At 41.6% G+C, this 16,473-nt stretch overlaps 1 protein-coding gene across 7 annotated transcripts in view; it reads left to right on the top strand.

The window, feature by feature from the left end:
* Window positions 1-16,473, top strand: part of STARD13 (StAR related lipid transfer domain containing 13) — a 299,410-nt gene that overhangs the window by 140,298 nt on the left and 142,639 nt on the right. The window contains exon 1 of one of the 7 annotated variants that reach the window (XM_061374534.1): window positions 14,275-14,638. The exons of the other annotated variants lie outside the window; for them this stretch is intronic. Within the exon in view, the coding sequence (XP_061230518.1) occupies window positions 14,515-14,638 (124 nt within the window). The 5' untranslated portion in view covers window positions 14,275-14,514. Of the gene's footprint in view, window positions 1-14,274; window positions 14,639-16,473 lie in introns of those variants that run through there. 7 annotated transcript variants of the gene reach the window in all.

Genomic DNA, 16,473 nt, shown 5'->3' with positions numbered 1-16,473 from the left:
TCTAAAGATATATCCTTACTGCAATATTGATTGCATGTATTATGTAATTCTACATAATGCACAATACACAATACACGATAACACTAAGATAACACTTCCTTATGAGAAAGGCTTACTTAATAAAAGTCAGGAAAATGTGCATCCATACATAAGACTGAAGGTATTAGATTGATTGAATGGTTTTCAAATCCGTATTTATTGATTTATTTTTAAATGTCCTTAATTCTGAGAAGATAACTGATTCTAGCATCGAATCTCACAGGTTTATCCTGCAGAATATTAAGGATTCTTCCTTTGTAGAACCTGTGTCAGCTGCAGTCCCACTTGGTAGGGTTAGGATCAGTCTCTTAATGATGCGTTTATACCTGCATAGAAAATTATTTATATCTGTAAAGAAAAAAAAAAAATCTCCACTTTTCGCAGCATTTCAGAATCAAACAGTTCCTCTCTGGAGCTGAGGAAATGAGAAGCTCAGTAACATTATATTTCATAAAATATATATAATTCTTTTAGCAAGGTCTTAAAACTACAGTTTACTTGGACTGCTATTTAATATTTTAAAATCGTTGGTACTGAGATAGTAACAATGGGCCTCAGGCCTGGAGTAGTGTCCTTCTGAGCACCATACAGGCAGAATGGGAGTTCTTCCCTCACAAACCTTACAGCCTTAGTTTATAATCAGTGTTTTTTGTACAAAAGGTGGCAGTTAAAACGTTTACATTTTTTTCTAATTCAACGTTCAAATAATTTGTCAAGAGCTTATTTTCGTGCATGTTGGTCCATGAGCTGATTGGTGTTCAGATGTTGGTCCCCATCATGCTGGCTGCTCTTTACTCTGTCCTTTGCCTGTGCTGGGCTCGCCACCAGAAGGAACTCAGTTTAGTGCTGTGGTTGTATGGAGAGCATCCATATCTACTCATGCCCACCAGACAACTCATCCAAGATCTTAGCACAGTCTCAGCCAGCAGCAGGTCAAGGCTTCTTGATACAGAAATATCAGAGCACAAGTGGCTAAGAACAAGGGTGTTGGTGGTCCACTGCTGCCAAAGACAGAAGGATCTGAGGTGCAACAATAGGAAGGAGATACTCAGGGAACTATTTCTTCTGTGCCTGATTCCCAAAGCAGTAGAGAGGGAATATAGAAAGGAATAATTACAACAGCCTGGAATTGTCGTAAGACCGACTTGCCTTCCTTACAGCTTTTCCCAGCATTACTTGTCTTACTATCCATGCCAGGCCTCCATCAAGAGAAGCCCCTGGCTTTGATTTCCATAGTCTTTTAGTAGGCAAAGCGTGCACAGGGTCATAGGCACTCAGGCATCACTAGCAGACTGCAGATGTTGGCATCTGCTTGTTTTATAAACGCATAGGACATAAAGTTAGCCTTGCTTTTCACACTCTTTCTTTTCTTGGTGGCTCACCAACATGTTGTCAGAATATTCAGTTTACAGCTCTCTGGACTCTCATTTGGTTACAAAAGTGTGAGTTTCCAGAGTTAAACTAAACTTCTACTATATGTTTTCACCTATTTATAAGACAGACAGAACTAGTGCAGCACACTCAATGGCTGGATGATGTATTGGAGAACTCAGAATATTCAGTAATGTAATTTCAAATACGCCTTTTTATTTGTTGCTTTTGTTGCTGAGCTTCTCTTCAAAAGCTCCATATCTGTGGAAGTTTTTAAGCAGTATCATATAGGGATGATATCCAGAGTATTAAGCTGCACATAGGTAAGTGAGTAGATATAGAAATATGTGAGAGTACCTCTCACTTGCTGTGATGGATCCATGGAACACTGATGTAATTACAGTATATTGTGCTTCCTTATATCTTGATAGACCTTGTGTCTTATGATCCCTGGGGTGGATATAACTTTAATCTTCAAGTGTTCATTTGCAATGGCTGCACTTTATTCTTGCACAACACAATTAGGATGGGCACAGAGAAATCCTTTCCAGTGGTTCTGTTCCACTGGGTTTGATCCTTCTTTTACTGGAGCCTGGGGCACACTGTCCTTGACAATGTCAACAGAGGCCAAGTGGAGGGATGAAGTACTGGAGTTCTTTGCGAAGGGCTGCGCGATTGTCGAGTATGCATTGCTGTCCTCTGGAAACAGAGCCACCTCTGTTTACAGCCCTAGGCTTATTTCATCATTATCCTTTTAGATGTTACAGAAAAGCAGCTCCTGGTTTTTGACAGGAAACACTCCCCCACACCCACTTTAGACTCTTTCGTTCTCTTTGCCTCCTCTCCCGTGAGCAAAAGCTTTGTCAAGAGGGCACATTTGTTTGGGCCTGGAACAGAGGCAGCTGATACTCAGCTAGTTATTTTGATTGCCTGGCTGGTAGGGTTGGGGGAACAGATAATGTCAAGATTTCCTCTGCATTCCAGATCTGTTTTCCTCCTACAGTTAGCAGGCGGCGAGTGTGACTTTTCCCACTCAGCTTTTCCCACAGTCAGTAAGACTTATCTGACAATGGAGTTAGTGTCAACTGTCCAAAACTAACTAGGAGATATCTTCCTTTCACCACTCCTGTGCTGTTATTGCTTATCAATGTCACTCTCCAGCTGAAATGACTGGTTAATTCACAGACATACTGAGACAAATTCTCTTCTGTTGCAGCTCCATTGAGCTCAGTGGAGTTACACTGGGAACAAGTTTGGCCATAGGTGTCTGAAAAGCACAAGTGGTAGGAATGTGATACTAACAGAAGCAAGAGACATGCAGCAGTCAAAACAAAAAAGAAGCCCTAAGCTTCGGCAAGATTTCCATTTCAGATTTCTGGAGTGTGATCCAACAAGGTGCTCATGTTTAACAGCTGGTGCTGCAAAAGAAAAGTTGTTATTCAACAACAAAACAATTCCAGTGACTCCACATCAAAACATAGCCCATGTCAAACAAGAACAAAAGGAGAAATAAGTCATAGGATTTCTGAACACAAATTCCATTGCAAATCATGAGGACTATGCTTTTAAATCTATTAGTGACTTTTAAAATGACTAGAATGAAACCAAAACATACTTAACCTGAGATTTTTCAATTGAGCCTGCAATGGTTAAATTCTGAAATCCTATTAAAATTCCACAGAAACAGGAAACATGAGATAGAATTGATACCTCCAGCTTTACCTACAGTCTAAGATGGCTAAGTACTTGTTCTGTGAATGACAGGAGAGGGGCATTTTGAGAGTGTAACATCTTCTTCAGCTGGATCAAGTCCTCCTCGTGGCTCTGCAAGCTCTCTAAAGCCATGCATAATACTCCCTCTCTACCCTTGCAATCAAAACAATTTCTTGCTTTTCCTTCTGCTGGTTAATGGACCTATCATGATCTGTCATGACATCACCCATGGGTTGTGTCTCCTTGTCTGGCTGAAGATTAACAAAATTCCTTGGTAGTAAGAAGCTGAGAACCAAAAACTGAACTTCCACATTCCTGTTTATGCCTTTAAATAAATCACCTGATTTTCAGAAAGGATTTCAGAAGTGGCTGATGAGTGGTAAGCACTTCTGAAAATCAGACAGTGACTTAGGGTGTAAGATTTAGGGACATAGTTTTTAAAATCATGACTCTTTTGTGCCTGGGCAAAGTATCTCCAGATTTAGTGCCTGGATATGAGTGCATTCTGGAGTCATCTTCGCAAATAAGAAGCAGTTTCAGAAATCGAAATAAAAGTGGAAGTGTTGGAATACACTCGTCAGTTCAGCTGTCCAAGGCAACTAGAATGATACCCATATTTAAAGATGAAAAGAAGTCATTGAGGGTAGCAAAAACAATTACAGCTTCCCATATTAATTATCGTATATGTTTCTAAAAGAAACCCAAAGGAAACTACAGTATGCCCAGAGGAGAATACATATGTAGGAACCAGTGTTGCTCTGTAAAAGAAAAGAGAAACAGCTTTTTCACAGAAAAACAGGAAGAGATAAAATTTATCTAAGCTTTCCAAACTAATATTCCAGCAGTCTTAAAAAAAAGAGAAGAAAGAATGTGAGAAATCAGTGTGGGAAGGAAATTTTGGTCATAGCACATAAACTTTATAAAAGATCCAAAGACATCCAAATTAAACTTGTCAGTTTTCAGAATGAAGAGAGGCTAATAATAGGTTGCCTAGAAGACTTTTACTGGGACAAGTATCATTTAAAGCTTCATTATCTTGACAAGTGAGTGAACAGATGGCAAAATCTGTAGCAAACTCAAGATTTCCTGGGGTACTAAAGATTAGAAAGATTTCTTAGAACCAAATTCAGATCATCAAAGCGAGGTGGTCTGATATCCTCAAAGCAGGTGGGATTTCAATTTACCTAAGTGTGAGGTAATGCTCAGGAATGATCTGAAGCGTTCACTGATATTGCATACTTAATGAAGTGTTACCAGTTCAGAAAAATACCCAGGCAACATTATGAACAGCTTAATTAAAACAGCTCAGTGAAAGCAGCTGTTCAATTTGTAGTGCTAGTTGTAAAAGCAAATAAAATGCTAATTCATATGGACCATAAAGAACAGTGTTGGTATTATTATAATGTCATTGTATAAATTCAGGGAATTATATCACAGTGATGTCCAACATTGTCAACATTATAAAACTGACTACAAAAAAGAGTAAGTCAGAGAAGTCAGTGAAGGATGATATGCATAGAAGATACAATCATTTTATTTAACTAACGAAAAAATGTTGCAGCGCTAAACTCCCAGTTGTCTTTAAGTCATAGGGATATCCAGTAAATGCAGGAGTCAAAATAAGTAGCCTGCTCATATGCTGGAACCTGTTTCCCCAATTAAGGAGGATCATCAAATCAGCAGAAACAGAGGGCTTTATGCTCAGGGAAGTACCCACAGTAGGTGAAATTTTTCAGTGAAGCATATGGGTATTTTTATGATTACTTCAGCAAGTCAAGAATTTCACCATTAATATGAGATTGTCCCTGTGTTTGGTCTATATGGTGATGGGTTATTTTTTGGTTTTGTTTGGTTTTTTAAGAATGATTAGAGCAGTTCTTGTAGGAAGGGAGCCTGTCCCTGGTGATTACTGAGGAGACCTTGAGTTTCATCAGTTCTGCATTAAAAGGGTAATTTATACCTGTACAAACTAGAATAAGAGCCTACTGTTACTTTCTAGTACTGTATCAACCCATTTTGCATTTATGCTGCCCAGATATGAGATGAGCTATAGGATGGGGGGAGGTGGATAAATACAAATCTATATAGGATAATATCCTCAACTTTAAAGGAAGGTAACGTTTTACAGATGAAATGGTATTATTTTTCTGACTAGACTGATAGCAGTGAACTACTTTGGACCATTACAAAACCATGTAGCAACATTTCAGAATACAAACTGGGAATAGCTTCCAATCTGAGGCATAAAAGTAGGGTTTTGTTTTCATATTTACTTAGTACACTTTCTTCACTTTTAGCAGTGACATTCACTAAAATATTTCTAAGGCCTGATCTCTGAATATCTGATAATTTTTATGAAATCAACATGAAGGATTACTTAGAATAAGTATTCTTGCTCAGGTAAATGGAGAAAAAACTAACTCTGTGTAAGATCGTGATGAGTTATAATTCCTTTAGCACCTACTCTCTGAGCAACTTACATGGGGTTTTGTAATGTAAATTACAAAATTTTGTAATGTAAATTCAGAGAGGTTAAAAAAACCTCTCTGAAATGTAGAACAATCTTGGATAATTGCTACTGAATAGATTTATGTCAGCACAAAATGACAAAAGGCTGTTGAAGTGAGCCTGTGTGACAGTAGTATAAATAATAACATGAACAACATCTGTACCTGCAGCACCACAAAGGTGTTCCAATATAATCCATAAGAATTAATTTCAGTAGAAACCATTGCCACGCTGAAATTGAGTACTTTGGAACAAGCAGCAAGACATACAAGCAAAACAACAACTTTTTCTTGCGTTCTCCTTCATTTGCATGGCACTTAAGGGAAGTCAAAGGGAATTGTGTTTGCAGAGTCTCAAAAACCTGTCTATTAATAATAAGAGGGGGAGTCAGGCCATCTAGAATAGAGTGTTTCAAGGGAGTACATGGGGGAGGCAAAGCCTGTTCTGTTCTTTCTGGAATCAACTTTTCAAGTAATACTAAATAAAAAAGATGTCTTTCTCTGGAAAGCAAGTGGTGGCATTATCAGTAGAGAGCAATGGCTGTGACCTCTGTAGTCATTCTGGTCACATCACTATACACAGCAGCAGGTGATGGGGAAGCACCTCCACAAGCTCTCTCTGCCTTTGGTATGCTGGGTCAGCTATAGGGTATTCCTTGCTATTGCATTTCTTGGGAATTAAATTGCTTTACCAAGTACTACTTTCAAAAGAGAGAAGAAAAACATCTTAGTATTTTCTAGCTTTCCCCCATGGTGTTTGATGTTACTATTTATATAATAGTAATTTAATGTCACTATTAAAATTTAGTTCTGTGAGAAGTAAACGGGTGCATAGCATAGGCTTTTTTATCTCTTGCATTCAGAAGTCAGAGTCTATTTGGAAGACCACAATAAGTTATACTTTGCATGTTGGACTATTTCATGTGTCACCATCTAATTCTTTTACAGAGATTATAATTACACAGCAGCGCATCAGTGCTCTTATGAAGTCTACTATGCAGTAACACCTTATAGCTTACCTCTCTGTGCCTTTATGTAGTATAGTCCACATAAAAATATAACATTGCTTTGTTTCCAAAGTACTGAATCTTGAATGAAATTATACCATTATGTAAACCCCTTCAGCGTACATGCAAAGGGCAGGGAGGGTGTAAGGAAAACTAACGTGAAGAAGATACAAATTTGGTGTCACAGGTATTTTTCAGACTTGCAGTTCACAGCTACGCTTTTGCCTACCTGATTATATGAAGCCAGTACTGCAGCAGTATCAGCCTTCTTTTGGTAATATTTTTCTCCAGCACTTTCTGTAAGGGTTTCAAGGGAAGTACTACAGGCCTGTTCATGTTTCAAGCAAGAGAAGTAAAACTCAGCAGCTCACAGTAAACTGTTCTCCATGTAGCTCTAAAAACTGAAAATGCAGTTGTTAACTGCTGACTTGTTAATATAACACAGACATCGACATTTCCTGGTTACTGTAAACACTGAAATGCTTTTGGAGTTAATGGAATACAGGTGCTGCCTGACACTACCAAAATGTTCTCACAGAAACAGGGACATTTTTGGATAGAACGAGCTGCAGATCCACCTAGTCCAGCCCCTTCTTCACAGCATGAATATCCTGCTTCTCAGTGGGAATACCCAGATATGTTAAATGTCATGAAACAAGCATTCTCCTTGAGCTTAAGCTCCTTTATACTTGCAGGAATGGCCGTATCACTTAGCCCGCTGGAACATAGTTCCAGAGCTGGGTGATGGAGTGGGCTTAGGCAGGCTCTGAGCAGCTGGGAAACCTTTCCAACAGGGCTGTGGGAAATGGTACTTACAATCAAATGGTCACCAGCCTTTGCTTCACATGAGACTCAGACAATACTGTGAATAGCTGATTGGCCCTTCTTTACTGTGGAAGCAAGAAGAAACTTAAAATCAGCCTTAATGATTCAAGATCTTTTAGAACTGCTTAGGTTAATAAGGCTTGGCTTGGGCCTATGCCAACTTTTGATTCTGATCATTATAACCTGCTTACCTGAAATTCTGTCCCCTGTTGCAACTGGCCACAATATTTTTTATTTCCTCTCCAAAAACATTAGTAGTGTTGCATTTCAATTCTATTAAATAGATATATTTAAAATCTGTTAAATAAGTTAAAATAGTAGCTGTTTGACCAGTAATGAAGGCAATTCTGTAAAAATCCATAGGTTGCAGTATGCTGTTACTTGGCAATATGCTCCCATCAGGCAGTAGCCTGGATTATTAGGAAACTGTGTGTGTACAGGAGTATTTGTGTATCTGAAAAAAAGGTCTTACTCTTATAAATAAATTGGTTTGCAGAAATTTCCATTGCATTGTTGTTAGGCCCTGTTGTCAAGATTGATCATGTTTTCTTTTGTAATCCAGGAGTTATAAAAAAACAACAAGCTCCCATGTCCCTGAACCAATATCCAGATACGGTGTGTGCTAAATTGCCACTGACTGCTGCAAGGCTTTTTTACACAAATGTTCCAATTATTTCTACTGTGATGGTAATAACAGTTGGAAGTTTGGAAAAAAAAATAATCCTGGTTTACACAAGGCCCCAGTACAATATTAAGGAAATGAGCACTCTGAGAGCAAAGAAGGATGTAGTTTAGAATAATATATTTTTGTCAAGCACCTAAAAAGCAGAGGAAAAATTAGTCACCAGAAGCTGCAATGAGAGGAACAGAGGCAATAACCTATGCTGAGACATTTCATGCTTCAGCATAGCTGCTCACTTTTTCAGGGGCATTTATCACCTCAAAATTTCAAGTTCTGCTCCAGTAAAAAACACTGTATCTACACACATAAAATGTATTCCACTTTCCCAGTTGTCTAATAGTTGAAGAATTGGCTGTTTCTACAGGGACTGGCTTTCCCAACCCAAGCTTTTGTACCTGCAACATACTATGTTATAAAGATGTCCACAGAGCATTTTACGAAAGGAAGTGAAAGTTTATTGGCACTTGGTTTGTTTTGTCCATTCTTCTCTGCTATCTGAGAAATGTGCAAGGGCTTTTGTGGCTGCAGTTCTTCAGAATTTCAGCTGAAGTACCAGCTTTCTTGCCTACTGTTCAGTAGAAGTGCTCTGTTCACTCCGACAATGATGCATTCAATGATTATTTGTGTTCACTTACCTCCTGGTCCCCTTTTTCACCATTCTCACAGAACGGAGCATCCTTTACCTGTCACTCATGCCTTCACCTGGAGTTCATCATTCTCCTGTCACAACTTAGGCTGAGTTAAGGAGACTAGATGGGAGAAGTAGGGGGTTATTAAAACATACTCTGTAAGAGCTAGGTACAACCAGGATGTGAGAAGGATAGTAAAGTCCAAGTTAAGGTCAGCCAGAATGTGAAAGTCCTGCTCCATGGTAAAACCAGGAAAGTGGCAGTTATTTTCCAGAAAAAACTGGTATTTCTTTATTCTGTATAAAATTATTTTTTGTCAGAAGGAATTTTCTAGGTGAAAATTTGTGGTTGCTGTATGAAAAACTTTCATCCTGTGTTTACCATCTCATCTTTGTTCTAACTTACTTTTCCTTGACAGACACAATCTGGTCCGCTTCAGTGCATCCCCAGTGCAAATACTCTGTCAGTTCTCTGCTCTTACTATTTACTGAAGGACATCCTGCCTTTATGTTGCATCAGGTGGAGGCTACTTGGCTTAAGGCTGAGGGCTCTTCCTTTCCCTATCTATCATTTGTTCAGTATTAAAAGCTGGATCCCCACAGTCTGTCTGTATGGGATACCAATTTTCATTGTTTACTCAATATATTTTCAAACCTACATTTGCACACTTTCTCTACAAGTGCCCTTCATGCTTGTGAGTTGGTCCTCTGAATATATAAAGACACCACATTAACTTCCTTGGAGACCCTCTTGCTAACTCACTTCGCGTCAGTCCCTCCAACAAATAATTCTGGTGTGCTAACACCAGTAGTTGTTGTGCTGGCCAGTACTGCTTTATTGTTCTCTTGTACTCCACCCTTCCTACCCCGTTAGCTCTTCTCTCCACTGGTGCCTTGTTTTATATTTAGTTTGTAATCTCCTGAGGGCAAAAACTGTACTTTTGCTCCATCCAGTTTCTGGTTCTAAGTGCTTTGATAATGCAGTTTATTAATAAGAATAATAATAAAGTGTCATCCTCTGTACAAACAGAAGAAAAGCTTAATTCCCCGCCACCCCCTCCATGCCAGTTTTAGCAAAGGAGAGGGAGTACAGTCAAACAGCAGATACTTTGTTACTGTAGTCTATATCTGAGCATACTTAGAGCCTTTTCACAGTGAATACCGCAAGAAGTCCCATTTACTTCAGCATTAATCACTGTGAACAAAAGTGAAAGAATTTGGCCCTGACTAATGAAAGCCAGCAGTGCTCTGCTGCTGGCAAAGTGCGGAGAGATCCTTTCCCAGCACTTCAGAAAGCTGAAACAGAGAAGGATGAACAGATAGGTGCCAATCTCTTGATAATCTGGGAAAGAATGAAACTGCTTTATAATTGATCCTCATTAAAGCTACCTTAAAATGATGATAATTTGCATATATAAATAACAAGCAAGGAGAAAAGTGCCAGAGAACAAGCTGGAACATTTTGTCCTTGTTCACAATGATTCTTATTTTTCTCTATCCAAAACATTTGTTTGTTTACTTAGATGTCAAAGAGGACACCTACTCATATGCCTTCGGTGCTTTTCATATAACTTCCACTGAAGAATTAGTATGCAGTTCACTGCAGTCTACTGTTAGGAAAACAAGCAATGGAAAACCTCAAATCTTGTCTTCCTTTCCAGTGGTAACCCAGACTTGCAACATCACAGTCAGGACATTTAGCCTGTGATAGAAAACAAATTCCAGAGCTCTAGGACCCCCAAAGAGATAAAGATCATTGTCAAAGTTATAAATATTATTTGATGTATTTGTATCTAGGCTGCCTGAGCTACTATTCGAATCTAAAAAAAAGCACAGCAACGCCATTTTGAGAATAACAAACTTTGAGAAGCTTCATTAATTCACAGTCCATTCCTGAAGAATTAGATGTATTACAAAATTTGGTAATGGCCTGATTAGCATCAGACTGCATCAGTGATCTTGCAGTACTAATTGATTTCCTTTTGCTTATTATTGCTTTTTAAGAGATACAAGTGTGCATTAAACAGCACACAGTAACCAAGGATGTACTCTTCTCACATTTTGCTCTGCAAGACGTACCCAGTTTTGTTCTTCTATAAGCAGACAAATATTGTGAACTGGTTAAACTAACAAAAAAATCCTGATTAAGCATAATTAAAGCCTAGAGGGAAGAAAAAGAAAGAAGTTGTACTTTCATCATAGCCTTTGCAAACGGCAAACCAAGATGTAGTCATTTCTCTATTTTCTTAGGCCGAAATCTCTTTTTACCAGGTGCAGGGGAGTTTTTACAGTGACTTTATTAGAACTAGATCAGACTGCATAATGGTATCTATAACAACTTAAAAGCCCACTGCTAATTAGAGGCCAGATTACTATGTAGTATCAATTAACTTGGCGTTTAATAACCATGATGATTGGGAAGAACTAGAAATTGCTACATATATAATTAGAAGATCAGACTTCTGTGCCCTGGTGACATAAGAACATGGGTGTAATTAGCTTGGATTTTCCCTCAATATTTTACATGTTTGCAAGATTTTAAGACAGACAAATACCACTTTCATTCCTGTCAATGTTATGTTATCAATGGGAAAAGCCATATATCATAGTTCAGCTTCTTTTAGGGTAACTGGGAATTTTCCATTTTCTGTTCATCATATAGTGTTTCCACTGCAATTACTGTAAGCAGAACCATTTTGTCATGACTAGTATAAGCAGGAGAATTTCTGTTTCCACACTTTCTGTGGAAAATGTACTTTCCTTTTCTTTCCCCCAGAAATTTTATCCTTCTTGTTCAGGATGTCAGAATGTTTCAAGCTGTAGAAAAGAGCAGTGATCTGTTGGGTACTTATGCACTTAACCAACGGATTAAAATGCATGGAGGGAGAGCATAACTTTACCATTTAGTCACGCTTTCTAACATCTTAAAAGGAAGTGAAACATCTTTGACCTACAAATGATCCTTAACACATACCTTTCTTCAAGCAGGTTGTGTAGAACAGCTCCTGTAACAGCAGTAGCTACTACTACGAGGTGTAGAAGTACCTGTGTTGGTAACTCGATTTCTGAACAGCTGACTATGATTAAAGGCATAAAATAGAATAGGCCAGTTGCTGCAGGAGTTACTTTTTCATTACTTAAGAGCACTGTTTTCTTTGAGGAGAAAAGTACAGCACCTGATCTTGCTGCTGGATTGAGTTTTCCACAATAAAGTACTTGAAATTAGTAAGACTTTTGTCAGTGCCTGCCACAGAGTTTGGTCTAGACTTGCCAATTCAGTTCTGCTGATTATGAAATACAGCCAGATCTCTAGAGTTTATCTTGATAACCTGTGATGAGATAACATGGTATTAGCGATTGTTAGCGTCTCATTGCAAATTAACTGCTTTCAGTAAACCTGGACTTCTAGGGACATTTTTGATAAAGTAACATTTTCAAAAATGGTATAGAAGGGAACAGAATATCTTTTGTTGTATTACTACATTCTGGCCATCACAGAAAGCAACTGAAGAAAGGAAGATCTATCTTCCAGACAGGCTGGACACAGTAAAAAGGCACATTCAAGAGTGGCTGCCAGAAGAGCACTGTTGAAGGTTACAGTAGCAACTGACATGGACTGTTGTTTGTGGGTAGTGACACAGCAGTATGATACAAAACCTTCAAAACTGATTTTATGATTTCACCTTTAAACCGTGTGTCACTAGTGAACTTTATAGGGCAGCTGGGTACTGTGTCAGAAATCAGTTTCTCATCTCTACCTCGTTCCTAGTGGATAAGAGCGCATGGCAGTAAACAGGCATCATAGGTCTGATGTACCAGTAATGGCTGTGTTGCCAGGGAATTAAATAAAGTGAGGCAGAGGTCAGAGGCAGATTTAGGGGAAGAGAAGCTGATTGTAGGAACTGTAATCCTCTCTTCTTCCATTAGCATCAGCAGGTGTGTGCTCTGGATCATGGGATGTGGGAGTATTTATGTAATTATGCTTCCAGATCCTGGATGCATCCGTCCCTGGAAAGTATCCCTTATCTCACAGGAGTTTGTCCAGTCATTTGGAGGACACTGTAGTAGGAATTGCAGGAAAAATAATAATATGCATCATCTTCACAAGTTCTGGCCAAGCACGTTGTCTCCACTGTATCAGATAAAGTAAAGTAGTTTACAGCAAACCTTTTAAGAACAGGGAAAATCGGAAACGAATTCACAATTGAGAGTAACCAGAAGATGCTGTTCAAACTGAGTGGTAACATGGAATACATCTGTTTGTTTGCTCTTCACTTCTATGGGTATTGCTGACATTGCAGTTATGGTTTTAATTTAAACAAGACAGGGGTATCAATAATGTATAATGTGACTGCTTCACCAGGGTGTTCAGCTGTTTCAGTGCATGGCAATTGCTTTCAGGAACATCAGTCTTTTCATTGCACAATACGAATACTCTGCAGAAAGAGTAATCATTAAGTAATGGTTTGTGATCGAATGAAATGAATCTGTTGTCCTTCTCAGCTATCAGGCTACTGCCAGTCATGCTGGGAAACATGCAGTGGCCCATGGAGGGAAGGGACTACTCTTACAGCAGTATTTCCCAGATCACAGAGGAAGCAGAGACCCAAAACTGGTTTTCTAAATGGAAAAAGGCCCTCATGTTGCTGTATAGCTCATAGGGATGGAAGAATCGGGATTCCTTTTAGTCTAGGAATGTGTGCAAAAAGTGGCTGCCAGGGTTCAGTTTTGAAACCTTTTAGGAGTGCTTGTTAGAGAAGATGATGTGGGGGGTGGAAGGGATGAAAAAGGAGGGAGGTGGGAGGCAAGTGGTTGGAATGCAGAGCAAGTGGGAAAGAAGTGGGAAGAGTGTGTTGCAAGGACTGTGGCTTGAGCTTGGGTTGAGAGTTGATAAACAGAGACCTCGGGAAAAACAGTTTTATTTCTGTAAAAGTCGTGGCATAGGTGAAGCACCTATTACATCTCCGAGAAAAAGCAGCCCGCTGCGAGCCAGGTTTCTGTCACCTCGAGGTGGGGACCTAACTCTGGAGCGGCCGATGTCGGCTTTTTGCGGAGGGGCTCCCGCAGACCTGCGCAGTGGGGCTGGGCTGGCAGCTCCCGGTCGCTGTCCAGGGAGCGCAGAGGCTGAGGCTGGCAGCGGGGTGGGCGAGAGGGTAGGCCGGGCCTGGGCACGGACAGCGGAGCGGCCGGGCGACGCTGGCCCGGGTCAGTTCCCAAGTGAAGGGCTACGGGCACAAGCGGGGTCACCACGCACAGGAGCGGGGCCGCCCGGCCCGCGGTGGCCGTGTCCGTCCCTGGTCCTTGGCCCGAGGTGCGCGGGGTCCCGGCCAGGCCGAGGGGCGGGGACGGCCATTTCCTCACGAGCAGCTGCGGGGCAGACCCTCCGGCGGGGCCGCCGACCCGCCTCGCCTGTGGGGCAGGAGCTGGGCCAGACCCCGGGGCACCTTCCCCGCCCCGCAGGGACTCTGAGGTGCGGGGGAGGGGAGGAGGGCGGAGGGCGGCGAGGCGCCGGGCCCGGGACGGCGCGCTCGGGAGAGCTGGCGGCGGCGGTCCTGCCCCGGGGTCCGGGGCGGGCGGCGTGCCGGGCGGCGCTCAGGTGAAGGTGCCGCCCGCCTGACGCGGGCTGCGGCGCGGCGGGGCTGCCCCACGGCCCCATGTGGCCACCGCCGCCCGTCCCCGGAGAAGAGAGCTGCTGCCGGCGCTGAGCGGGGCTGCCTGGGGCAGCATGCTGAGCCGCCGAGGATGAGCAGCCACCGCCGCCCTGCCAAAGCGCAGCTCCGGAGGTCGCTGAGCGAGCAGCTGCGGGACTCCACCGCCAAAGCCTGGGACTTGCTGTGGAGGAATGTCCGGGAGCGGCGCCTCGCAGGTCAGTCCCGCCGCGCTGCGGCTGCTGCTACCTGCCCGCGGCCGCCTCAGGGGAAACCCGAGGGACGTCCCGGCCCCGGCAGTGCGGCGGGCTCCCGGCGCGAGGGGACGCGCAAGGGGTGCCTTGGGGGCACCTGCCGCCGCGCCGGAGCGCAGAGACCTCAGGGCTTCACTCCGGCTGGGACGGGGAGCTGCGGGCGCGGATGCGGTTGGCAGTCGCTGGGCAGGTCGGGCTGCGGGCAAGAGCCGGGGTGCAGGCAGGTCGGATCCCCAGCCGCAGCACCTGCCCGGGTCCTGTCGGGCATGGTGGGGATGGTGCCACAGGCAGTCGGGCTCAGGGCTAAACCTGGAGGTAGCTCCAGATCGGAGGCAGCATCTCAGAAACCAGGAGGGTTGACTTTGGCTCTGATAAGCCGACTCACCTGCTTATCTGATCAGTTTCTTAAGTCACTTGAAGTCCAGGACGGTTCTTTGTAGTGTTTGCATCTGAGGAGAACCACAACTGCCAAAATAAAATGGATTGGTTCATTTCAGGCATTTTTATAGTTTTAAGTCATCTAACTTCCCTGGAAAACTGAGCTCCTGCAGTCTTATCATCCCCAGGAGGAGACCAGAAAGACACAGAGCAGGGCAGGTGCTCCAGCTGGTCAGGTCGCATTTAGAGCACTGCTGTTGCAGCAATTTACTTTATGCATGCAAACATACAGGCAAATTGTATTTGTAAAATACTTAATGATTTAAGAGATCTAGAGGGTACATGAAAGTACACGGTAGAGTTATTATACTAGAAAACAATGCATCAAGATTTATGAGCAGAATCATGTATAATGAAGGCTAATTTGTAAAGATGGATTCCTCTGCCACATCCTACAGCATTGTTGGGAGTTTGGTGACCTTGCCTAGGGCATGGTGACATACTGGCATTGTATAACACAGGTAAATAGTGTATAATGCAGGTCTTTAAACTGTCTACAGGACAATAGTTCTTATGTGCATACAATTAAAATAACAGATAAAAGTTGTGTGGTAATTTTTTTTTAAATAAAGTGGGTAGCTTCAATAATGAATTACTAAACCAGCTAATATTCTAGTTTTATGGTTACTCAAAATATTAGTCTGTCTTTACATATTCCCTACTTTTCCCTATATTAGTAGCAGTTGCCAGCAGACATTTCAGCAAGGATACTGTTGGCAATTTTTTTCTTTTTTGGTCAAAGACAAGTATTGCTTGATTGAGCAAAGGACCTGGGCAGGCTGCCATGAAGCTGTAGCCAACTTCTTAAGCAACTGTGTATTAAAATTGATGGAGTCAAACTTTTTATTTAGGGTGGGTAGAATGCTAATGTCCTGCATTTATGCACTTCCATAATGTGCTATTCATAATATGCTGGTGGGACACTGATACACGTGCCCTTTAATTAAATGAATTATTTGAAGACACAACACAATGTGTACAAATAATGTCTGTTGATTCTAGAGATGTTGTCTTGTTCAGATGCTTTTATGTCTCTGACATTTTTGTCCACGTTTTTATATTTATCGCTCTGGCCCCTGTAGCTGCAGTGCATATTCCTATGCCTCTTTCCAGTTTTTGTTAATAAGGAGGCAAGGAATTTAAGGTGATCCAAATGTGTCATTATCTTAAGTTGGCCAGACCATCTTTTTCTCCATCACAATAGATCCAATCCTAATGAGGCAGATAATTGTACAAATCCCTTTTGTTTTATTTTGTCAAAGTTGACATTGTAGTTCATCCAGGAGTGAGGGTCAGAGCAGCAATGTAACTGGCAACTACATTTAAGAGCAATGAACAAAACAAAACTTAGTTTTAACTAT

This window comes from Neopsephotus bourkii, unplaced genomic scaffold (genome assembly GCF_033783945.1).
Source record: "Neopsephotus bourkii isolate Nb327-2 ecotype Australia unplaced genomic scaffold, CSIRO-AGI_Nbou_v1 NB_1638, whole genome shotgun sequence".
In the NCBI taxonomy this organism is placed as follows: domain Eukaryota; kingdom Metazoa; phylum Chordata; class Aves; order Psittaciformes; family Psittacidae; genus Neopsephotus; species Neopsephotus bourkii.
Note: the sequence above shows the minus strand (reverse complement) of the source record. Positions and strands in the feature narration are given on the sequence as shown.